The 26192-nt window shown below is 40.6% G+C and overlaps 1 protein-coding gene across 3 annotated transcripts; it reads left to right on the top strand.

Annotated features, from left to right (window-relative positions):
* Positions 1 to 5400: 5400 nt before the first annotated feature.
* Positions 5401 to 24538, top strand: UCP1 (uncoupling protein 1). 3 transcript variants are annotated; one of them, XM_001377518.4, is made up of 6 exons: positions 5401 to 5868; positions 10474 to 10672; positions 15530 to 15727; positions 15849 to 15950; positions 17191 to 17371; positions 22316 to 24538. In XM_001377518.4, the coding sequence occupies exons 1-6, from the start codon at positions 5743 to 5745 to the stop codon at positions 22440 to 22442; spliced, it is 933 nt and encodes a 310-aa protein (XP_001377555.1). In that variant the 5' UTR covers positions 5401 to 5742; the 3' UTR covers positions 22443 to 24538. The 3 variants fall into 3 exon arrangements, with proteins under 3 accessions (XP_001377555.1, XP_056658702.1, XP_056658701.1); XM_056802724.1 differs by lacking the exon at positions 15530 to 15727 and having other exon boundaries at positions 22316 to 24078; XM_056802723.1 differs by lacking the exon at positions 15849 to 15950 and having other exon boundaries at positions 22316 to 24078.
* The last annotated feature ends 1654 nt before the right edge of the window (positions 24539 to 26192 follow it).

The following is a 26192-nucleotide window of genomic DNA, read 5'->3' as shown; positions in this document are numbered from 1 at the left end:
GATTAGACTGGGAGCTCTTTGAGAACAGTAATTATCTTTTGCCTTTCATTGATCCTCAAGGCTTAGCACAGTGCCTGGTACCTAGCAGACCCTTAATAAATGTTTATTGATTGATTCAAAGGTAAGTAGAATTTTTTTATTATATATTAGAGCACAACTTTCTACCTCAGCATAAAATCCTATAATCCCCTAAAGTCTATGGACTTTTCAGAACTAAGTTACTTAAGTTTAGTTGCTTAATATTCAATTTTCCATGCATGAAGTTTCACTTTCTTGGATCATGCCAAGATGGACACACATAGGATATCCAGGAGATGAAGATCATGCATGTCCTTTTGTGAGTGGCTATATCCATCCAATGAGTTTGTATATTATCAGTAAATCCTGACATTACATCAACTTTTGAAATCCCAGTCCTGACTATCATACCTCTCTTCTACTGTTATCACATAATCACAATAGTAAGAGCTCACAATTTCACATTGGTGGCTAGAGTCAGGAAGATCTGGGTTCAAATTTAACCTCTTTCTTTGCATGTAACTCTATAAAAAGAGTTCTTAACTTGGGGTATATGAACTTGCATTTTAAAAAATATTTCAAATATTAATATTATATGATGTATTCTGTTGTGTTACATATATTATATTAAATATTTTATTTTAAATGTTGAAATATTTTACATGCATATATACATATATATGATTGACTCATTTTGTAATGCTATATAGTTTCCTTTAGGCAGCTAAGGTGGTACAGTGGATAGAGCAGTAATCCTGGAGTCAGGAAGACCTAGGTTCAAATTTTGGCTTCTGACATTTACTAGTTAAGTGACTTTGGGCAGATCACTTAACTTCTTTTTGCCCCAATTTCTTCAACTGAAAAATAGAGGTAACAACAGTGCCTACATTGCATGGTTATTGTGAAGAGAAAATGAGGGGATATTTGTAAAGTACTTAGCATAGTTCATGGAACATATTAGATGTCATGTAAATTCTTATACTCTTTTATTTTATGCATTTGAAAACATCTTGAGAAGGGATTTATATGCTCCACCAGACTGGCAAAGGAGTCTATGGTGCAAGAAGAAAAGTTAAGAACCTTTAACTCTAAAACCAGCAAACACTGATATAGTGCTTTAAAGTTTGCAAAGCACTTTGCAACCCTTACTTTCTGCCTTGGGATGGATATTGAGGAAGAACTACAGTGAAGGCGGGGCATACCACTTAATGTATGGAAATTTGAATATTAAGCAACTAAACTTAAATGACTTGCCCAGAGTCACATAGCTGGGAAGTGCCTGATACCAAGTTAGAACTGAGAACCTGGCTCTCTATCCATTTTGCTACCTAGAGACCCCTATCTTATATGATTCTTACAATAACCTCTGAAATTGGTGATGTTATTACCCTCATTTTACAGATGAAGGAACTAAAGATTAAAGAGGTTAAATGATTTGCCCAGGGTCACAGCTAGTAAGTATCTAAGGATTGATTCACACTCAGAACTTCCTGAATCCAAGTCCAGTGTTTTATCTACTCTGTCACCTAGCTGATCCTCATTAGTGGATAGAATTTCTATACCAAGATGGAATCATGGTAGTAGTAGTAGTAGTCTCTGGGTAACCGAGGATGACGATTGTCTTTGTTTGCACAAAGACACTTGTGCGTGAATGAGATTTAAGTGGAAAAGTCAATGCACAGAGATAGTCCCACTCTCTCGGCATTGGAAGCCTGGGTCCAGTGGCACGAAAAGTTGTTACACCTGGAGACTTCCTCAGCTGCATTGGATGGCCATGTTGTCTTTTGTGCTCCAACATACCCTTAGCACTCCACAGTGCTTTGCTGCGTCGACCTTTCAGCCATTGAACCTTCTTATTGGTTTCTTCCGCCTGTTCCGCTGAAGCAGTCTTCACATGCTGGGTGAGCAAAGCCCTGGTTCACCAGGGGTCAGCAACGACCCGATGGCTACCCTCACAAGGTTTGGCCGGCCTGTCGAAGGCGTTGCCCGGGGTGTGGCCATTGCTGCATGCTAGCAGCTACTGGGAGCCACAAGTGAGAGCTGGATGTCAGGTGGGGGTCAGAGGCTGGAGAGCTGCCCTAGGAGGGCACAACAAGCCCTCCATACCAGAGATATTACCCCTCCCTGAGCACCCCATACACCCCGGAATCATGGTACTAATCCCTAAAAGACATACTGAAAAAGGAAAAAAGGTGAACTTTTCCAAATATCAGCCTTTTTGTCCTTCTAAAACTTGACTTCTCACATGTTTAATATCCTTTATTTGCCATATAAATGACTAGAAACACTGGGAAGAGTGGATAATTATTGGCAAAACCAATCAGCTTCCTGAGGGTACCTCTTGAGAAATATTCTGGGAAGCTTCTAGAAGGGCAGCACAAAGAACAGAGATAAGCAAAAGGCCTCTGAAAAGTCTCTTTCCAAAGTGACCCAATTTCACCTTTGTCCATGGCCCAGTGGCTACCCCATGGGCATGCATCTCCTTAACTGCAATTCATGACCTTTCACCAAGACCTTTCCTCCAAAGAAACACAAGCCTCTGAGGTTTATTTTCAGGTTCATGAGACTGGGAAGGAAGGAAGTTGTCCTAGTATCATGCCTAAGGTCACTTGGTTCTTTAGTGGCAGTTTACAAAGACAATAAAAAGAATTGTGAGGTCTGGAAGCTGGTAGAAAGGGTCTAGGCTTATGATTTCCTTGATGTAGGGAACTCTCCATGTAAAAATTCCTCATCATTGATCGAGATCAATAATATAGAGTCTTGGAAAGTTACCAGGGGCACTGTGGTCAATAGGCTCATAAATTCAAAGCTCGAAGTGATCTTAGAGGACCTCTTGTTCAATCTTACTTCCCCATTTTACCATATAATGGGAATCTGGAACACGCCCAGAGCACCTCCACATTAATGATGATTTTTGGTGGAAGTGCCACCACTTAGAGGCACTAGATTATGGGTGGATGTTCTGTCATTGGTTTTTTACACACACACTTAGCTCTCTCTATATATGACTTTAGCTCCAGTGAGAGGTAATGAGGGTCTAAACCATGTTAGTGGAGAGAATTGGACCAATAAAAGAAGATATAGGGATATTTGTAAAGGGAATACAGTCAAAGGAAAGACGATGAGCCCATTTTGGATTAAAGATATTGGTAAAATAATCCAGATAGTAAGATACTGAAACCTGAAGTTCAGGAGAGATTCTTCTTCCTTTTTCCAGTAAATATCTCCATGAAGACTTCCTCTGGTGTATAGGAAGATTTAAACTATTTGTTCCAATGGTCATGAAGATGACTAAAGCAGGCATTGGGGAGTATTTAGAACTTGGTCAGATATCAAAAACATCAAGGTCATCCACAGTATTCAAAGCCATCACCAGTCATCCTGACTTTTGTCCTGCCACTGGTCCTGGATGACTGAAAAAAAGAGCGAGGATGATGAGTTTGTACAACTGTCTGGCTTAAATCCAATTCACTTGCAAGTTCACACTTCATCCTTGTGATGTCCCTGATCCTCTTTGAAAAAACAAGGAATGAACAACAAAGCCAGATGTTCTTCTGCCTCCAGCCCCTCCTGCAGGTCTTCATGGCTGCTGGTGGCCAGCACCAGGCATTACTTTCAGACGAGCAAATGCCCCTGAGAGATAATCTTTTTCTCTTGTGGACAGATGTCTCTGTCATCAGTCTTCCTTATCTGTTAGAAGGCATGACTCTCTGGATCACAAGATTGTTATAATATTGAACAATGGCCGCCAAGGAATTTACTTATGAAATTCCTAAAATGAAACACTCAAGTCAGAATGGAGTTTATGGAGGTTTAATCACAATGGGAGTAGGGAAAAGGAGAGGGAGAGAAGGAGAGAGGAGAAAAAGGAAAGGGGCTACTCAACCTCTGACCAAGGCAGAGGGAGTTTAGGCCCAAAGGGCCAAGGTGGAAGGAATCAGTCCTTGACTCACGTGACCGATCTGAAGGGAAGCTGTCTGTGAGCCTCCTCCCTGTCCAAGCTCCTCACATGAACTCGGGTCTAGCTCTCTCCACAGGAAGTCCGCGAATTCCAGAGGCTGTTCCCTACCTCACTTCCTGTGCCTCACAAGTGCCAATGGTGGCTCTAGCTTGGCTTAGGACAGCCCAGGTGGGCAGTTAGTTATTTTTGATTTGTCATTGACTAGCACATGCCCGTGTAGTGTGGGTGTGCACAATTTTTGGGTGCTAGACCAAGATGGAGACTTTTAAAATTCACACAGGATACAATGCCACAGCAGATATTCATTCTCACCCAGACTTTGTCACATTAAAGTGGTCTACAAAGTCAGTAGATCTGAATCTAGATTTGGCGATTAATTCTCAAGGGTTAATGAGCAGGAAGGGGCAGCTAAGTATCTCAGTGAATAGAAAACAAGGCTTAGAGATGAGAGATTCTGGGTTCAAATTTGACACTTGTTAGCTGTGTAAAAATGGGCAAGTCACTTAAGCCCAGCTGCCCAGCCTTCGACACTATGGATACTTAGAAGGTAAAGATTTTAAAAAAAAACAAACAAGAACTCAATCTCATAAATCTTCAAAATATGGAGTGATTTCATTTACAATGGAAATTTTACATAGAAAGAGCTGACTTCTTAGCCCATAGAAAGTCAAGAAATCTTCTTTCCCCTAGCCAACTGTCTCTTTCCCCTATCCTTCTAGAGTTGGACTCATAGTCCTGCCTGGATAGGGCTCAAAAGCAAAGGAGGTCTTAAGACTCAATCCTTCTTGTCATGAAATATTGATCCTCTGCCATTTCCACTCTGTTTTGTTGCTAGTTCCTTCTGTTTCAAGTATTAGTTTTTCCCTTGTTTGTCTGGTGCCCTACTCCCTGTATTTTATATAGGCATATTGTATACATTCCTCTTTTTAATCTCAATTCTTTTCTTTTTTATTTTTCCTAGCTGTGTGACCCTGGACAAGTCACTTAACCCCTATTGCCTAGCCCTTGACACTCTTCTGCTGTATAACCAATACATAATATTGATTCCAAGATGGAAGGTAAAGATTTTTTTAAAAAGGGGGTGGTGATGGCAAAAAAAAAAAAAAGATGATAGGTATTGCCAGTGTCAAACATGCAACTTTGGAAGGAAGGAGTTTAAGCTGATGAGTTTAGAAGCCAGATTTCAGAAGGTTTAGAAGCAATAGGGTAGGAAGTGGAGGTGTCTAGTGGAGATGGCTTTCTCAAGTTAGTTAATAAAAAAGAGGAAAGATATAGGATAATAACTAGCAAGGTTCAGAGAATCAAGAAGGAGTTTTGTTCTTTTCTTCCTCTTTCTTTCTTTTTTTTTAATTTAATTTAATTTTATTGATTAATTAAGAAAAATTTTCATATATATGTTTTTAAAAAACCCTTACCTTCCATCTTGCAATCTTACAATCAAGCCAGGAACTAGAGGTAGGCTGGCAGTCCTACCTCTCTGGTCCCTCCCCCAGTCTGAGGCTTTATAAAACAAGTCAGTGGAGCCTCAGAGGCGCAGAGTGGAGTTTGTAGCCTCAGGTCTGAGCAAGTCCAAGCTCCCCGAGGGCAACAGACGAGTACGTGTGCCCCGAGACCCTGCAGATGCCCAGGTAGTGGGCATTCGCCTCTGCCTCGGCTCCACAAGTGTAGCAGCCCCCGGGTCCTCGTGGGAGGAAAGCACCCTCCTTTCAATATCTGCCCCCCCCCCGCCCCCTGCGTCTCCAGCCCCCTGTAGCTGAGCCGTGATGGTGGGGCTGAAACCCTCTGACGTGCCACCCACCCCGGGCGTCAAGTTCTTGGGAGCCGGGGCCGCTGCCTGCATAGCTGATCTGGTCACCTTTCCGCTGGACACCGCCAAAGTCCGGCTACAGGTAGGAAAATGAGCGGTGGCTGGGGGAAGAATAAGAGATATTGGTTCTCTCGCGTGACTCTGTCCAGCCTCGCTCCTTCCACCTTCCCCCAAACGGGAGGGAGGCTCCTCTGTATCCCAGAAGATGATGTCTGTTTAAACGCTGTCTATCACTGCCGAATTCAGCTTTATTTTGTGCACTTTGGGGCATTTTTCAGGGAGCTCTACAGTTACACACACACACACACACACACACACACACACACACACACACACACACACACGCACGCACGCGCGCGATAGTGGTACACCCAGTGTCCTGTAAGTTTTAATGCAGGCTTGTTTTACACTTTCAAGTTTAAGCTTTCAATCTCAAAAGTCTTAAAGCAAGTTTAAAACAAGTTTTAAACCTGGGTTAAGGCACAAGTTTTAAATGTGTGTTAAGTTTCTTGGAGCACTTGGGTATGTAACTATCAACATTTTTTCCTATAAATATATGATTTTAGACATTTACCAGAAATATGTGTTACCATGTTGCTTTATTATCAAATAGATGTACAACTTCTTAGCACTGGCTCTTCAGTCAGGACGGAGATTTAAACCTTGCTTCTGATGCTTCCTACCTGTGTGGTAAGAATAAAATGTAGTGAAATAGAATAAGAATTACTATCTGAAAAATATATCCACCTCCAGAAAAAGAACTGAAAACAGGAAACCTAAAGACATAATTTATATACACATACCTTTTTGTCAGGTGATGCCTTCTATGGTTTAGGAAGGAAAAGATATCTGAGATATCTGAGAATAGGTTCTATTTTTAAAATATATATATATAAATATGTATATATATATATATTTTTTAAATGGTATAAGATCAATTCTGGCAGCTAGATGGCACAGAGGATAGAACAGTGGACTTGGAATCAGGAAGATCCAAGTTTGAATCCAGCCTTGAATATTTACTAGTTGTATGACCCTGAGCAAGTCACATACCCCTATCTCCCTTGGTTTCCTCATCTGTAAAATGGGCTGGAGAAGGAAATGGCAAACTACTCCAGTATCTTTGCCAAAAAAGCCCCAAATGGAGTCAAGAAGAGTTAGATACAACTGAACAGAGACAAAAGATCTCTTCACCTCTAGGGTCCTGTTTCCCCATTTTCAGAATGAAGTGATTAGAGAGCTTCTAAGATCTCTTCCAGCCTTGAAAGAATGAGATGAAACTGAAACCTATTCCCATATTAATTAGAGGGAGACAACCAGTGATTGGCTTGGTTAATTTATCTCTCAAGAATAAAGACTACCTTGTGGCAGGTAGGTAGCTAGTGAATAGAGCCAAGCCAGGAAACAAGAGGTTCTGAGTTCAAATACTTTCTAGCTCTGTGACTTTGAAGAAGTCACTTAACCTCAATTACCTATCCCTTACCCTTCTTGTATCTTGGAACTGATACTTAGTATAAATACTAACAGAAGATTTTTTATAAACAAAATAAAACAAATAAAAAAAAATAAAAGCTCCATCAGCCTGGCAGTCCTTGAATCAAAAGCCATGCTAAGAAGTTATGCATACAGATGATAATAAATCAATATGGTAACAAATATATATTTCTAATAAATGTATACATTTATATGTTTATTGTTTAAAAGAACACTTATAGTTACACACCCAGGAGTTCCAAAACACAGGAGATCCAAGAAATATAGAGCTAAACAAAGAGAATTGGGGTTTGGGAAGGAAGGAAGATGTAGATAGATAGGCTCATGGTCATAGAGCTAGAAGGAACCTTGGATGTCGTTTAGTTTAACCCCTACATTTTACAGATAAGAAAACTGAGGCTCATAACAGGGAACCATTAGTCCAGGTCACACAGATCATCAGAAGCAGACCTTCATCAGGGAGAAACTCAGAGTTTCCTCTTCCCTTTTCCTCTATGATTTCCATGAATACTTGAGAACTAGGATCTTGTACCCAGATTTAAAAGACAGTGGGGCAAAGTAGTGAGGATATTAGATCTGGGTTAGAATGCTAGTTCTGACACTTACTGGTTGTGTGACCAGGAACTCTTAAGACATTTAAACTCTTACAGCTTCTGTCACCTCAACTTTAAGATGAGGAAAATTTTACTTCGCAGAGATATGAGAAAAGCTCTTTGTTAATCCTAAAACATCAAAATGTGAGGATCCCTAGTCTGGCATTTACTATCCTGTGTGGCTTTGAACAAATTATTTCCCTTTCCTGGGCCTCAGTTTCCTCATCTGTAAAATGAAAGAGGTTGAACTGGATCTCTGAATCCCTTCCAGATCTAGATATTATCTCCAATGAACAGATTTATCTCTAACCCTAAATACTTGTATCTTTGGGGCAAAGAAGAGATGGGATGAAGGGTAGTCAAGGAAACAGTACTGGGAAACAGAAGAGAAACTTTTCAATGTTTATTTTTTATAAAATGCACATATTTTAAATGATGGAAAATTCTGCTCTCCATAGTACAGAGATATTTGCTTTGTGATAAGCCAAGTCACAGTGTTAATAGTAAAGATTCCAATTGTCCTAGGGGACAGTAATGGTGAAAGGGGGATTGGGGAGGGGCTGGGCTTTATTTTAAGTCAGTAATATAACCTCAACAATGCCCCCCAAGCCAGGAGTTCCAGCTGGCCCCAAATATCCCAATATGTCTATAGTTTTAGGGTCAATCCCAGAAATAGGGGCAAAGGGAGAAAGCAGACAAATTATGGAAAACAGAAATATTAAAGGAAGCAGCTAAGTAATGTAGTGGATAGTGTGCTGGACTTGGAGACAGGAAGACTCATCTTTCTGAGTTCAAATCCAGCCTCAGATACTAGCTGTGTGATCCTTGGTAAGTACTTTAACCTTCTTTGCCTCAATTTCCTCATCATCTATAAATGAACTGGGAAAGGAAATGGCAAAGCACTTTGCCAAGAAAACCCCAAATGGGGTCATAAAGAGTCAGACATGCCTAAAAAATGACTGAACAATATAAAATGAAAAACTGGCTTAAAGTCCATGTTGGCTAGCTCGATGGGGATATGATTGGGAATGCAAACTCTAAACAATCACTCTATTGCAAATATTAATAATATGGAAATGGGTCTTGATCAATGACACATGTAAAACCCAGGGGAATTGCTTGTCAGCTCAGGGAGGGAGGAGGCAGAAGGGTAGGGAAAGAACAGGAATCTTGTAACCATGGAAAATATTCTAAATTAATTAATTAAATTTTAAAATGTATTAAATAAATAAATGAATGAAGTCTATGTTGGCAAGGGAGAGAGCCTAGTACAGCCAAAGTGAACAGACAAGATTTTGCCAAGTTTGCACTTTCACTATTCTCTCCAACTTGCACAAAATTTTCTAAAGGTTTTATGGAAGCCTTTATTTTTTTAAAAATCTCATTTAATTAATTTATTCTGAATAAATAAGATTTGGCAACTCTTATTTAATGGATATAACTTATTTTTTTCTTTTTTAGGTTTATTTATAATATTTTTCCATGGTTAAATGATTCACATTCTTTCTCTCCCCTCTTCCCTCCCCCCTCCCGGAGCTGACAAGCAGTTCTACTGGGTCATACATGTATCATTGTTCAAAACCAATTTCCATGCTGTTCAAATTGGCAATAGAGTGATCTTTTAACATCAAAACCCTAATCATGGATATAATGTATTTTTATGGCACCTTCATTCCAAATAATCTTTCTACACTCCCTACCTAGTTAGCCATCTCTTGTAACAAAGACTCAAATAGAAAAAGAAGAAAAGCAGTTCTGTAAAGCCATGTCTGACAGTCTATGTGTATTTTACCCCTCCTGCCCCATCCTCTCATCACTGATCTCAGCAAAGAAGGGAGGAAGGTGAAAACTTTTGTTTTTATAGCTCACAGTCATTTCTGGATAGCTTCATAAACCTGCCTTCCTCTTCCCTTCTCTCCCCTATTCCCTACCATGCTCATTTAAAGGGAATCATCTTTTGTAACTAAAAAATATATAAATTAACCTTATACATCCATAGAATCTGATAGCTTCTGCAACAGTGGTATCAAACTCAGTAGAAGGATCTCTTTGAGGGGGCTGCAAATTAACTTAGAAAACCAGATGTTGACATTATCCGTGTTCTCTTAATTTTTGTTTATTTTGTTAAATATTTTCCAATTATATCTTAATATGATTCTTGATCCACTCAGGGGTGGGAGGGGCTTTTTGGGGTGTGGGTGGAGAGGGCAGCTGTTTGACATCTCATATCTCTTACATTCCACACACATAGTGCATCACCTCTCCAAGGAAAAGTTGTTATTCAGTTCTTTTGGTTGCATCCAACTCTTCATGACCCCATTTGGCAAAGATACTGGAGTGGTTTGCCATTTCCTTCTCCAGTTCATTTTACAGATGAGGAAACTGAGGTAAAAAGGTTTAGGTGACTTGCCCAGGGTCATATAGCCAGTAACTATCTGAAGCTGAATTTGAACTGAGGTCTTCTTGACTCCTGGCTCTGGCTCTCTGTCCACTGCAGCACCCACCTCCCCCTCTAAAGACAAGAGGAAGAGGTATCTCTGTATCTCTTCAGGGCCAAAATTCCAACTGAATTTAAATCATATATATATCTGCCTTTATAGATCCAAGGTGAAGCCCAGACCATGGATGCTGTCAGATATAAAGGCATTCTGGGGACCATCATCACACTGGTGAAAACAGAAGGACCAAGAAGTCTGTACAATGGGCTGCATGCTGGGCTGCAGAGGCAGATAAGCTTTGCCTCCATTAGAATTGGCCTCTATGACACTGCCAAACAGCTCTACAACAATGGAAGAGAAAGTAATTGGATACAGGGAGGGTACTTGTATGTGTGTATGGGTATCAATTAAAATGAACCAGAATGGAGTGAGGATAGGTGGGAGCACTTAAGGTTCCAACACTGTTACATTTGGTACCCCTAAGGAAGGGACCTTAGAGCTTATCTAGCCCAATCCCCAAATTTTCCCCGGGGGGAATAAGCCCAGGGAAAGGGAAGAGATTTGCCCAAAGTGACCTGGGTAGTGAGGGTTAGGTTTAGAGTTATCTGAATCAGATTTGAAGCAGATTCTCTGACTTCAGAACCAAGAATGTGACTTGCACATGGTCCAGCACATGTGTGAGCAGCTCTCAGAGGTAGACCTGGAGCCCTCCTGTCCTGACGACTCCAGTTCCAGTATTTTCTATTTGTTTCCATCTTAAGTATCCTTAACCTTCCCATGTGGAAGTGCCTATGATTCTTAGCCTGATTCTGGAAGTGAGAGGGAGCTACTGGAGTTTACTGAGGAGGAGAAGGGTGGGGTGACTTAGATCTTCAGTTTAGAAAGATTACTTGGATTGCTAACGTGGCAAAGTGGAAGATGGACAAGAATGGGGAGAGGCTAGAAGCAGGGAGACCAAGTATATGAGGCTATTGCAGTGGATGATGATGGGCAGCGTGGTAGCAATGTCAGAGGAGAGAAGGGATGCATGGGAGAAAAGGTGGGAATGACAAAACTCAGCAGCAGACTGAATCCACTGAGCCATCTAATTGCCTCTATAATACTCATACAGAAATACATGTCACTTGGATTGGACCCGTGATTTCTTCAGTATGGGCAACTTCCTTCCACTTTATACAAGTCAGTAAAAAATAATGAGATAATGAGTCAAGAATGACACCTAAATTTCAGGCTTTGGTTTCATCCCAGAATTCCCTGTATCTTATTTCAACTGGGGTTTAATGGTGGTGATAAAAATCCAGCAGCCGAGCAGTAAAGATTTGTTAAAATGCCTCCTCTATGCCAGGCTCTACACTAGTGCTAGAAGGACAAAGGCCATCATTTTATATTCTGTAATGAGTATACATGGTCCCTGGCTGATTGTTTTCTTTTTTTGTTCTCTAGGGCTTATTTGGAATTTTATGAAATTATACCTGTATTAAAAGAGGTAAAGGAGTAGAAAGTAAGATTTCTGGCCAAGGGAGTCATTTTTTATTTAATATTTTGCTTTTATATTATCTTTATTTTTCATCCATCTATCAGTCTATCAATCAATCAATCTGTCTGTCTGTCTATTTATTTATCTATCCATCCATCCTTATCTTTCTCTTTCCATCTACCTACCTGTCTGTTTCTTTCTATTTATCTATCTGTCTATCTAAACATCTATATATCTTTCTATATGTTTATGTCTATATCTATGTCTGTCTATCCATCTGTCTGTATCTATCTATGCATCATCTGTCTGTCTGTAACCATCCATCATCTATCTATGTATCATCTCTATTTGTTTGACCATCTATCTATATCTGTCTGTCTTTCTGTCTCTGTCTCTCCCTCTCTCTTCATCTCTCCATCTCTGCACTCTGTCTCTGTGCTCTCTCTGTCTCTCACTGTCTCTGCTCTGTCTCTGTCTCTCTGTCTCTCTGTCTCTCTCTGTCTCTGTCTTTCTCCCTTCCTCCCTCCCTCCCTCCCTCCCATCCTCCCTTCCTCCTCTACTTCCTGGGTAGCTATACCTTCTAACAAAGAATAAAAATAGAAATAAAAAACAGTTTATAAAATTGACTAAGTGTAATAATATCCTTACCTCAGCAAAGAAGAGGGAGAGGATCGTTTTCTCATTTTGTTCAGGGACAAGCTCAGTTGTCAGAGTTACATGGTGTTTAGATTTGAGATTTTGGTTTTTTCAAGTGGATGGATTTTTTAAATGATACTTTTCTGATAGGGCACTAGATGGCACACTAGATCGAGCACTGGGTCTGGAGTCAGTAAGTTCAAATCCAACATCAGACACTTACTAGCTTACTAGCAAATGATTTAACCTCAGTTTCCTTAGCTGTAAAATGGGGGGGTAATAATAGCACCTACTTCCTAGGGTTGTTGAGAGGTTAAGCTTAAAGAAGATAATATTTGTAAAAAACCCAAATGCTTAGGACAGTTCCTGTCATAGAGCAAGCATTGGACAAATGCTTATTCCCTTCCCCTTCTCTCCAGCTTGCTCTTCCCCTTTAGATGCACATGTCCAACTATAGAAAATTTGAGAGGGAAATGGTTTGTCCTGTTGAGTGCACACTGTGCCTCTAGCATCTGCTTTATTGCCTCTCTGCCCAAGAGATAAATGGGCTCATCATAAATGGATGCCAGTCTGGTGGATAGAGAGTCCCCTAGGAGGCTGTGTGCTTAGCTATGGCCAGAGCAGTTACCATGTGGTTTCCTCCCCGTTTGGCTGTTTGGCATCTCTATAACTTAGAAGGTGATTCCTGGTGCGAGTCCATCACCCTTTGGCTGGTTGAGCTGTGCTGGGACCCACCAAGCTGGTATGCCATGGGGTGAGCTTTTGTGAACCCAGAGCCAAGTTCATGCCACAATGGTACCTTAGAAGAGTCCTACTGTGATTTAATAGATGATATAAACACAGTAAATGATCACCATGGCCAGGCAGGAAAAAATATTTAAGGTTGACGTTCAGTCATGCCTGACTCTTTGAGACCCATTTAGGGTTTTCCTGGCAAAAGTACTGGAATGGTTTGCCATTTATTTCTCTAGCTCATTTTAAAGAAGAGGAAACTGAAACAAACAGGTTTAAGTGACTAGCCCAGGGACATAGAACTAGTACCGGTGGCTGGATTTGAACTTGAGTCTTCTTGACTCTATCCACTGAGCCATCTCTATAGCCAACCTCTATGGCATCCATACAGAAATACAAAACTACATATACTTGGTATGGACCCATGATTTCTTTAGTATGGGCAACTTCCTTCCATTTCATACAAATCAGCAAATTTTCTGTAACATATTCTTTTTAAATTTTTAAAAAATATTTACCTTTTGTCTTAGAATTAAGACTAAGTGTTGGTTCCAAAGCAGAAGAATGGTAAGGGCTATGTAATGTAAGGAAGAGAGACCCCACTGTTGGAATGAGAAGTCAGACTGAGGGGAGATCAGCCTGAGGAGGGGCAAGAGAGGAGGGGCAAGAGAAGCCTGGCAGTTCTGGAAGAACTGGCAGAACTCTGAAGCGACTGACTGGCACTTCCATCCTGGGAAGGAGAGGAGAAGGAGTGTTTCCTGAGGTTTAGGGAAGATCTGAACCAGATTTCCTTTCCGGTTCTGGACCTGTCTCCAGCAAGAAAATCCTCCCCAATTCCCCTCACCATTAGATTCCTGCTACTCAAGACTGACCAAGAGTCAGTTGGACTCTGAGGCAGGGGCCAATCTGCCCTCTCATTTGGGTCTCTCCCCTTTTCACCATTCCCTGGTTATACAATAAGATATTAGCTTAAGTTCGTATGTAGTTAGGGGATAAGGAACAGGGTGTTAAGGGCTGAGGGGCATCAAGCCTACAGCAAAGGACCATGGATTTCAAACATCTGTTGAACTTAATTGTTAGGGCTATCCCCCACCTTCATTTCCCAACCCTTTCAAATAAATGTCCGTTACTTTCAGTTAGAGATTGCTTAGAGTTTTCTTAAGAGTTAGAGGTTGGGTGTGTGGGCACAAGATCAAAAGGGGAAACCTTCATTTCATCTGGGACAAGCAAAGACACTGGGATATTAGGGAAGGGTCTCACCACAAAGACCCTTACCCCTGGCAGGGGCTGGCTGGGATGTCACCTCCTCCCAACAGTTTGAGCCCACAATCAAAGGAAGAGAAGTAAACAGCCAGCTCTCCACAGACTTTGGCTTTCCTCACATCCTCCTACCTCCATATTTCCCTTCCACCCTCACTGCAGACATACTTCCATCCAGTGAGATAAACCCTGTTTACCCCTCTCCATCAGTAAGAAAGGAGAGAAATCCTCCTCCACTTTCTCCATTTACCTCCTCTTTTACACTAGGCAATTGGGGTTAAGTGGCTTGCCCAATGTCATAAGCTAGGAAGTGTCTAAGATCACATATGAACCCAAGACCTCCCATCTCTAGGCCTGGCACTCTATCCACTGTGCTATCTAGCTCTCTCTCTCTTTTTTTTTTTTAATGAAAAACATTTTTTCCCATAACATACTCTAAAAGGGCTTCCTGGTGGCACCAAAAAGTTGTCACCTGCTCATGGCTACACAGAAAGTCTGTGTCACAGGCAAGACTCGAACCATGATCTTCCTTCCAGAGGTTGACCACTTGCCTTTTTGACAGGCAAGTATACTTTTTGACAGAAGTATAACTGGAGCAGGATGACTGGACTTTGCCTCAGGATACTAAATTTAAAAGAAGCCAACAACTGCTTGCTTTTCTGTTACACAGAAACAACAGATTTTGGCACCCACCTAACAAGAGAAATCCTTTTAAATAGGAAGCTATCCTAGGAAAGGCTGAGGGTCAAATACCCTCACAAAATTACTCTTTTGCCCCTTCATTCCACCCCCTTCTGCCTCTTTCCAGGAGCAGGATGTCCTGGAGACTCTGCTTTGGGGCAATATTCTCCCTTTTTATGTGACTCTGCTTAACCTGGTGGGGAAATTGCTATTTTTCTCTGGAAAGCTGGAATTGGAGTCAAAAAAGACCCATGTTTGAAATCAGACTCTGACATTTACTATCTGTGAAGGTGTACAAGGTGCTTAAACTTTCTAAATAAAATAGACATCAGATTTTAAATGCTGATCATTGCAGATTCATCCTAGAAGAGCATTGCACTTCCTGAACCGTTCTCTAAAAGACGTGGTTTTTTTTTTCTTTCTGGGTGGCAGCAGCTGGAATAGGAAGCAGGATCCTGGCAGGGTGCACAACTGGAGGGTTGGCAGTAATAGTGGCACAGCCTACAGATGTGGTGAAAGTCAGACTCCAAGCACAGAGCAGCCTGTCTGGTGCCAAACCCCGCTACACTGGGACTTTCCATGCCTACAAAAAAATAGCATCCGAAGAAGGAACAAGAGGGCTTTGGAAAGGTAATTAAATTCAGTGGATAGGCTTATGCTGAATAGTAAACACCATGGTATAATTTAAACATCAAATGAGTCCAGCAAATACTCTGTCCTGTATCAGTCATTTGATATTTCCTCTTTCCAGGGACGATGCCCAACGTGGCAAGAAATGCTATTGTCAATTCTGCAGAGCTAGTAACCTATGATCTAATAAAGGAGAACCTTTTGAAATACAACCTACTAACAGGTAACTTATTCGAAATGATGAAGACAATCCTATATATTTTCTCTTTTCTTGGAACTTCTCCCTATTAGTATAAATTCTGAATTCTCAGAGGAAGCTCCATAAAGGCAGGAGCTTCATTCATTATCTTTGTAGGTGAGCATTTAATAAATCGTTATTTAATTGAATCAGTTATTCTCACGGTCATCTCAAGGTGTTTACACTCTTCTAGTAACTTTATTTTTAAACTCTTAACCTGGTGGGAAATTTTCTCTTTTTCTCTGGAAAGCTGGAATTGGAGTCAAAAAAGAAATCTGACTCTGACATTTTCTATGTGTGTGGTAAAACTCTTACCATCCATCTTAGAATCAATACTCTATGTTGGTTCTAAGGCAGAAGAGTATAAAGGACTAGGCAATGAGGGTTAAGTTACTTGCCCAGGGTCACACAGCTAGGAAGTGTCTGAGGTCAGATTTAAACCCAGGATCTCCCATCTCTAGAACTGACTCTCAACCCACTGAGGCATCCAGCTGCCCTCTTACAGTCATTTTAAAAGATATCATCGTTGGGATTGGGGATAAGGGAAGGGGAGGGTATCTCTCCCAGTGACACAGATCACAATTCTTCTAGATCTTAGTAGAAACTGTCAGTTGTGGCCAAAAACAAATAAATGAATTACTGACTGAATGAAATAAATTCAAATCACTTGGTGGCTATCTCTTCATGATAATCCTTTCTAAACTTCAGCAGGCTGGTGTCCAAGTTATAGATATTACTGGGCAGATAGTTAAAGCCTTTCCACCTTGGTAGGTAGCACAGGCCAGAGTTTAAGCTCCATTGGGACAACCTCTGAGAATCTGGTTCATTTCTAAAACATGAATGACAAATACTATAGAAGGACTTCAGGAGAGGACATATATGCACACAGAGAGAGAGAGAGAGAGACAGAGACAGAGACAGAGACAGAGACAGAGACAGAGAGACAGAGAGAGAGAGACAGAGAGACAGAGAGACAGAGACAGAGAGAGAGACAGAGAGACAGAGAGAGAGACAGAGACAGAGACAGAGAGACAGACAGAGAGAGAGAGACACACACACACACACAGAGAGAGAGAGAGAGAGAGAGAGAGAGAGAGAGAGAGAGAGAGAGAGAGAGAGAGAATTGATACTAAGTATGCCAATCTTCAACATGGTAACTAAAATATCACATGCTACAAATGTGCTTGCTGAGTAATTTCCCCCTCTTCCCTTGACCAAACTGTAGACAATTTACCTTGCCACTTTGTGTCAGCCTTTGGGGCTGGATTCTGCACAACGGTGGTTGCATCTCCAGTGGATGTGGTAAAGACCAGATACATGAACTCACCACCAGGACAATACACCAGTGCCCCCAAATGTGCGTGGACCATGCTCTGGCGGGAAGGATTGACTGCTTTTTACAAAGGGTATGACCTTCTTCATCTAAAACTCTCTTTCATTCCAGGCATCTGTCAGTGAGTCAGACTGCCCCGTAAGCAACCAGCTACATTCGACTGTGATACCCATTTTCTCTGCTTCCAATATCAATCTTTCTATTGGATAATATTTAAGAGCATCTTCTATTTTCTGCCTTGATTCATGAGTTTCACTGATTAATTCAGTCTACAGGCATTTACCAAAGTTCAGCCAGCATTTCCTTTTACTGTTACCCAATAACGCATCTCCTAGTGGAGAAAGGGTTATATAGAAGTTTTAAAGAAAGGATTCAATCCATTCCTTTTTAAAAAATATAACCTTTACCTTCTTAGTATGAATTCTAAGATATAAGAGGGGTAAGAAGTAGACAGTGGGGGTTAAGTGACTTGCCCAGGATCAGATTTGAACTCAGGAAGATGAATCTTCTAGAATCTAGGCTTGGCACTCTACCCACTGTACCCTCTAGTTGCCTATATTAAACACATGACAGTCATTGTTTCACCTGTGGAAAATAAAAAACATAAAAAATTAATACCTTCTTCCTACCTCTTCCCAGAGATCTGTGCTGTCTCCTAGATTTGCACCACTCTCTGAGAAAGGGCAGGAGGATGAGGTTGCTAGAAAGTCAACCCATTTCTCACTCACTGAACAAATAAAGGACCAGGGACACATGTGTTCTTCCACAGTCTGACTCTCTCCCTTGCTAGTGCTTTGCTCTGGTTCTCAGTCCAAAAACCCCGGTTTTGCTTCCATAACTTTGTGCTACCTAAGAGCTTCCCTTCATCTCTCCTTACAGAATCTGTCAGCATTCCACCCCCTCCTCTGGCTGCTGCCACCTCTCCAGTCACTGGCCCGCCACCAGCCTGTTACTGTCTCTCGTTATCATGGCTGCTATGTCTGGGAGCCAGGGGCTCCAAGGAAGGGCTCTGTGTGGATACAAAGGCTGTGACTCTGCAGCCCAAGTCCCCAGACTTTCTCTGTGTAGAGCTGCTCTCTCCCCCGGCATGTCTGTCCAAAATTCACATCACCATTCGATTTATTTAATATCCAAAGTGAGGCTTATTCTTCTCAAAAACAGTCACTTTAACAACTAAAGGCCTCACTTTGGATTGGAAAGTATTGAATTTATCCTCTGGTCCTTGATAATTTTTGTTCTTTGCTTTGGCCCAGAAGTTACCAACAAGCCATTTTTTTTAAAAAACATAAGCAGGGTGAAATATATTCTTTTTTTTTTTTAACCCTCACCTTCCATCCTGGAGTCAACACTGTGTATTGGCTCCAAGGCAGAAGAGTGGTAAGGGCTAGGCAATGGGGGTTATGTGACTTGCCCAGGGTCACACAGCTAGGAAGTATCTGAATCCAGATTTGAACCCAGGCCCTCCTGTCTCTCTATCCACTGAACTAGCCCTAGTTAGCCACATTTTTACTAATGAGGAAACTGAGGCAAAGCAGAGTTGAGTGACATGCCCAGTATCACAAAGCTGTTAAGTGTACAAGGTCATATTTGAATTCAGGTCTTCCTGTCTCCAGGTCCAACATTCCATCTACTTTACTACCTAATTGTCTCCAAGGGATTGAGAATGAGGAGTCCAGGATGACGCTGAGATTACAAACCTGGTACCTGAGAGAATGATGGTGCTTTTGGCAATGAGAAAGTTAGGGAGAGGAGAGAAAAGGGAAATGATAATGAGGAATTTTTCAGACATGCTGACAGAGATATCGACAGGGCATCTTGTTTCAGATGCTCAATTAGGAGGTCAGGAGAGCTGGACAAACAGATTTGAGGATCATTTACATGGAGATCATCCACGGGTGTTTCTGAGATCACCAAGACAAACAGTATAGAGGAAGAAGGGAAGAGGGTCCAGGCCAGAACTTTAGGGGTCACCCATACTAAGTGGACTTGACTTGGATGAAGCTATGGTCCTTCAGTAAGAGCTAGAGCCGCTTCACAGGATGGGAGATAGGATAAATGTGGGTAGTGGATAGTGTAGTTCAATTGGTTCACCAAGGGGTTAAGGTAAGGAAGGGAATGATGGTTGGGGGAAAAAACTGAGGAATGGAGAGATGAGGTCATTGTGAGGACAAAGAACAGGTTTCAGAGTCATAAGTAAGAAGGAGAGATAGAATTATTTTAAATGATGATGAGATAAAGATAAAGGAACTAAGGCCATGAGAATGAATAATTGAGGATGTGGAGTTAGGGTATTGAGAGATGTCTATAATATGTACTTTGAGGGTGGCTCAGTGGATAGAGAACCAGACCTGGAGTCAGGAGGATCCTTACCCCAATTGCCTCGCCCTTACTGCTCAACTGCCTTGGAACTAATACTTAGTACTGATTGTAAAACAGAAGGCCAGGGTTTTTATTAAGAGAGTTAATAATAAAGATTTGTGTTTTGGTACACAAAAATATTGCCTTAATATGTAGAGAAAGGGGGAAAGGCCATCATTCTCTGCCTTGGTGAGGAATTGGAGGGCTCTTTACAGACTTCAGTTCCTTTTTTCTTTTTAGCAGAATCTAGAAAAGCCACCTCTTTTGTTCCTAACCACGTTCTGTAATCTTCAGTATCAGCAGTTTCTGAGGTGGCAGAAACAAATACATAGACTCCCAAAGGGGTCCTCATGTTAGTTGCAATTCTTCTTCCCAACTTCTCTCAGACACCATCATTTTCCCTTGACCTCATTTTCCCAAGGAGTCATCCTTGACTCCTCCAGATCCTTCATCCCATTTACCCAATCAGTTACAAGTACTGTCAATTCTACTTCCACATTTCTCTCTTCCATCTCCTTCTCTTTATGTGTATATCTCATATGTATGTGGTTGTTGCCATGTTTTCTTTCCCATTAAAGTGGGAAGTCCTTGAAGGCAGAGACCTAGTTTTTACCTTCCTTTGTTACCTCAAACTTGGCATAGTGCCTGGCACCTAACAAGCACTTCATAAAGGCTTATTGCAGCAGATAGAGTTCCAGACATGGAGTCAAGTCACTTTCTGGAGTTCAAATCTCATCTCAGACATGTCCTAGCCACAGGACCCTGGGCAAGTCACTTAATCATGTTTGCCTCAGTTTCCTCATCTTCTAAATGAGCTGGAGAATGTAATAGCAAGCCAGATGTGTGACCCCTGGCAAATTTAATCTTGTTTGCCTCAATTTCCTCATCTGAAAAATAAGCTGGACAAAAAATGGCGACCCACTCTAGTGTCTTTGACAAGAAAACTACAAATGGGGACAGGGCTGAAAAATGACCAAACATCAAAGGTTCATTGATAAATTCCACAGCCACTCATTTCTTTATTACTCCTTGTACTTCTTGAGTCTCATTGTTCTCCTTGCCTTTTCTCTCTCCTCTCTAGTCCATCTTCTACCCTGTAGGTAGATTGATATACATAAAGGACAAGTTGGACCAGGTCACTACCCTGTCCAATAAACGTCACTAGCTCCCTCTTTTCTTTAGGGTCAAGTACAAAATCTATTTAAAACCTTTAACAACCGGCTCCACACTACCTTTCTCGCCTTATTCATTCCTCTCTCGATACATACACACATGCATGCATGCATGCACAATTTACTCTAATTAAACTAGTCTTCTTGCTATTATTCACATACAAAGAATATGATACTCTGCTCCATCTTCATACCTTTGTCAAGCTGTCCCTCAGACATGGAATTCACTCCCTCTTCATCTCTACCTCTTTAGAATTTCTAGTTATTTTCAAAACTCAGTTAATTAGACCATTCTCATTCTTCTAGATCCCTACTTGTTAGTAAATATCCTAAATGACTCTGGATTTATTTCATGTGTATATGTATATATATATTTAAACCCTTACTTTACATCTTAGCATCAATACTGTATTGGTTCCAAGATAGAAGAATGGTAAGGGCCAGGGAATAGGGGTTAAGTGACTTACCCAGGGTCACAAAGCTGGGAAGGAATTGTCTGATTTGCATCCAGGACCTCCCATATCTAGGCTTGGTTTCCAATCCACTGAGTGTCCTAGTTGCCCCTGCATATATTTTCAATATACTTAGGTATATGTTGCCCAAGAAAATATGAGGTCCTTGAGGGCAAGGACTCTGTGTTCCTGTCTTTATTTCCTCAACATCTAATACAGCACTTGGTATGTGGAAGGTGCTTAAGAAACATTTATTAACTGTGTGGAGGGGAACTAACTGCTGGTGTTTTCCTCCATCAGTGTAAGCCTCTGATACTCCTAGACTTACTAGCTAAGTCCTAGAGTTGTCGTTAAGTATTTGGAGGTTAAATACCTCACCCAGGGTTACAGAGCTCAAGCTCAGAGTCTAGTGTTCCACCCACCATATATACATTCTACATATTTGCTGCTTGTCCATTCAAATGAAGAATGAGCCAATATACAGCCATTGCTATACACAATGAATCACTGGAATACCATTCTCCCAAGGAATACATGAGTGTCATTCAGAAGGCAAAGGGGTGGGCACATGGTATGGAGGAGTAAACTAAAAGATGGAATCCATGAGGAGCTTCAAAGAAGAGCTACCCAATGGAATTGTGCATGGGCTACCGGAAGAGTAGGGGTAGGGAAGGGAGGGATAGAATATGATTCTTGTAACCAAGGAATAATGTACTAAATTGACTAAATAAAAATTAAAAAAATATAATAGAAGAGCTATTATCAAATGACTGAATGATAGGAAAAAGAAGATGGGCTGAAGAGCTGGAGTTCCATTAGCAACCAAGAGAATATGAGGGAGCTAGGAAGAAGCCCTACACAATGGTCAGGCAGGGATGATTTGGGATCTGTCCAGTTGAAAGGAACATCTCAATCCGGGAGATCACCATAAACCAGTTGATGAAATGCAAAGCAGTGACCACTGAGGGTTGACTGTATTATCTTAACTTGCGAATTTGGAAATGAAATGACATGTGGTGATTTACATTCTTATAGGTTTGTGCCTTCCTTCTTAAGGCTGGGATCTTGGAACGTCATCATGTTTGTGTCCTATGAACAGCTCAAGAGGGCGCTGATGAAGTCTAAACCTACCATTGACTGTACCACAGAATCATCTTTATAAAAGATACTGCAGGAGGATACTGCTAGGGTTATTTAACGACTGCATGAACATTTACAAAAGCACATTAATTAGAAAGGCAGCTACATAGCTCAATGGATAGAGTGCCGGGCTTGGAGTTAGAAAGCTGAGTTTAAATCCCACCTCAGACACTTATTAGCTAAGTGACCTGGGCAAGTCACTTAATCTGTTTGTCTTAATCTACTGGAGAAGAAAATGATAAGCCCTGTAGGAAACATGGTCCACAGGTTCAGAGTCAGATGCAACTAAATGAATGAACAACAATAACAATATTCATTTGGTAACTTAGTGGGCTTTGGTCACTCAAATACAATGCAGAATGAGAAGTGTCCTTCACAACTCATGCAGGAGGTAGCCCTGTCTCAAGGAATAGGAACAGCTACGTGGCTCGGTGGAGAGAGGACCAGAACTGGAGTCAGGAAGCCTCATCTTTCTGATTCAAATGTGGCCTTAGATCCTGCCTAGATGTGTGGCCCTAGGCAAGTCACTTTATCCTGTTTGCCTCAGTTTCCTCATCTGAAAAACAGCTAAAGAAGGAAATGACAAACCACTCTAGTAACTTTGCCAGGAAAACCCCAAAGAAGGTCACAAAGAGTTAGACACAACTGGGAAAATGACCCCACAGCAAAATCCCATCTCATCCTGGAGAAGAGATCAGAGATCAAGAGCTAGGAAGGACTTCGGTGATTATCTATTCCAACATCTTCATTTTAAAGATGAGGAAGCTGAGACAGAGAAGCCAAGTGACTTCTCTAGGTTACACAGATGGCCAAGGCAGAATTTATACCCAAGTCTGCTGACTGGAAATCCAGGATTCTACACTATAGCATAGTGCCTTTGCTCCCAAAAGATGAGGAAGCTGAAGCCCAGAGGATTCAATGACAATTCAACTCAACTAGTTAGGGGCAGAGTCAAAGATTCAGGCTATTTCTCATTTCAGGTTGCCTACTCTCCTACATTAAACAAAGAAAAAGAACAGCATTTGACTATATATTTATGAGCCATATATTTTTTAAAGCTTTCACTAGCATGGCCTTTACATTTTAACCTTAGAATGAAGAAAGCAAGGACCACAATTCCCCTGATAAACATAACTGCTCAGATAAAAAAAAAATTTTAACAGTCTTACTGTATGAATGTAGAAGAAAGGAGACCATTTTTCACTTATTTGGATTTATATTTTGGGGTTTTGGTTTTATAAAATTATTCACAAAAATGACCCGTATGGAAATATGTTTTACATAATACATGTATAACCCAGACTGAATCACCTGCTAGCACCGCCAGGAGGGTGAAGGGAAGGGAGGGAGGGAGATAACTTCAATCTTATAACTTGGGAAAACTTGCATGAAAATGTGTTATTATATGTAATTGGTAAAGAACATTGAAAATACATTTAAAGAAGGGGGGACCCTATTGTATATCAACTTGGCAGCATTCTTGTGGAATTTTGTCTTAATAAGCACTCAAGGTCAATTTTGATTAACAATGTAAACTGAGAAAAATATAAACCAAGAAAAATACTCATTGTTAATAGGTTTTGCTTTACATAAATTCACATTATGTAACTTTGACTTTAGATGAAGAATTCTGAAAGAAATCCACATCCCAAAGAAAAGATGAGTTGATGATAATATTGCTTACTATCATCAGATATACTGGGGGGGAGGGAGGGCAAGAAAGCCATCTTCCAAATATCTCTCTGTAGCTTCAGAAGGAGGTTGTGCAGCCAAGACAACAGCAACACAATGCAACAAGAGCAGTGCTAAAGGTTAGGTGCGGTGGGTAGGGAAGGGGTGATGTGTGGTCTCCCTGTGTCAAATTACCACACCGTACAGGGCATATTTTTCTTTAACTTTACCTTTCATTTTATAATTCTGTTTATTGTGCTGTGGAGTATCTAGTATGTCTGCATCTTAGGACATTTTATGACTTGCATAAAATGATTAATTGGGGTATGCCTTTGTTATGTAGGCCCAGTGAAGTGGGTAGGTTGTTTTAAGTTTGTTATGTAAAAATCACTAATACAGTCTGTATTTAAGAGCAAAAGATATAAATAAAAATATCTGGCAATTGTCCATTTTCTTAATTTATTAATCTCATCTGTCAAACTGAAGCCATCGGTGTTGTGCAATGCCTTTCTTAATCTGTCAAGAAGGAGACAATACTAGCAACATTCCAGTGCTGTTCTGGCTTGAAATAGTAATTCATCTAAGCCCAGGGAGACAGTTCACTTAGCCAATAGTACATTTTTCAATACTAAAGGTCTTTGGGACTCAGCAGTACAGTTATTTTGGGCCTGTTTTCCTCATTAAAAAGCTAGAATTTTTCTAGTACTTATGTTTTCCCATTTTCAAGTCTTCTGTTAAGTTTTTCAGAGAAGTTTCTTTCACAGAGAGTTCTCTAACAAACTTTCTAGTTTATCTTTGATGGCGTCATTAATCATGGCAGTTGCCATTTACTTTCTCCTTTGATCCTGTGAAATTTAGATTACTCCACCCTACTGAGATTTTACTTTATGGAAAAGATGAAATTGTAATCTTCTGATTGAACAATGAAGGTACTTAGTTCTTACTTTATAGTGAAGCTAGAACTTTGAGATAAGTCTATTTTAAGATCTTAATACAAAAAGGTGTTAAGTAACTATAAAGGTTAAATTAATCATAAAAAGGTTAAGTAACTAACAAAAGGTGAACTTAACAAAGAAGTGTTAAGTAATTCAAAAGATATAATCTAATCAAAGAAGATGAGAACTAAAGAATGGGCAATCCTAGAGAAAAGCCTCTGATATGATTAGTAGATGTGGAAAATTTAGAGGAGGGGACTGTAGCAGTTAAAATTAGTTCTCTGCTGAAAGTATTATATTTTTAGAGGTTTATTTAAGATTAAGAAATAAAGAAAATACAAAATATGAAAGCACGTGTCTAGGTCCAGAGAGCCCATTCACAACCACTCACATCTTGCCTGCTAGGTAGAGAGCTGTGTGTGTGCCCAAGCGGAAATAGTGGGTAGAGAGCCAGTAGGCTTTACAGCCAGTTTAAATACAAATTTTGATCCTGCGCAGGTGGGAACTCAGGTGAGACTAGAGGGCATCCTGGGAACTAGAGCAAGGACTTCTGGGGATTCAAGTCCAGGGTTCAAGTCTCCATTTTTACATCCCCCCATTTGATCATTATTAGGGAAAGAAGTTTCCCCAAAAAGGATCATGAAAACATAATCAACTTAAACATTACAACAATTTGAGGATAACAGGGGAAAAAAAGAACAAAACCAATAACTGCTAGATGCATTGACAAAAAGCCAGTTAGGGGGAAGTCCCCCCTTTGGCATGAAAGTATAGATACAAATAAATGTTCAATCAACCACACCCAAAGTTCATTTTTGATCTTCTTGTGCAGCTTGTGGTCTGGAGGTTCTTCATGGTGTCTTCTCCAACAGTTCAGTTTCTGGATTCAGAGAGGTAGCATCTTTCTTTACCTAAAATTCTTCTTAAGAGGAATTTAAACTTTGCAATTTAAAATAATATTTTTACATTTCCCATTTAAAAGGGTGATTGAAAAATACAGGATCACTTAGGGATGCATGGCTGAGTTATGAGGTATATGAATCAATTGGCAAGAGAAATTAAAAAGGTATCAGAAAAATCCAAATAAAAAAATTACTGGAGGAAAATATAGACTATCAAAGTCTTATGTGTAAAAATTCTAAGTAAAGGAAAAATAAATCCATAAC

This window comes from Monodelphis domestica, chromosome 6 (assembly GCF_027887165.1).
Source record: "Monodelphis domestica isolate mMonDom1 chromosome 6, mMonDom1.pri, whole genome shotgun sequence".
Lineage (NCBI taxonomy): Eukaryota > Metazoa > Chordata > Mammalia > Didelphimorphia > Didelphidae > Monodelphis > Monodelphis domestica.
This window is presented reverse-complemented; position numbering and strand designations above follow the sequence as displayed.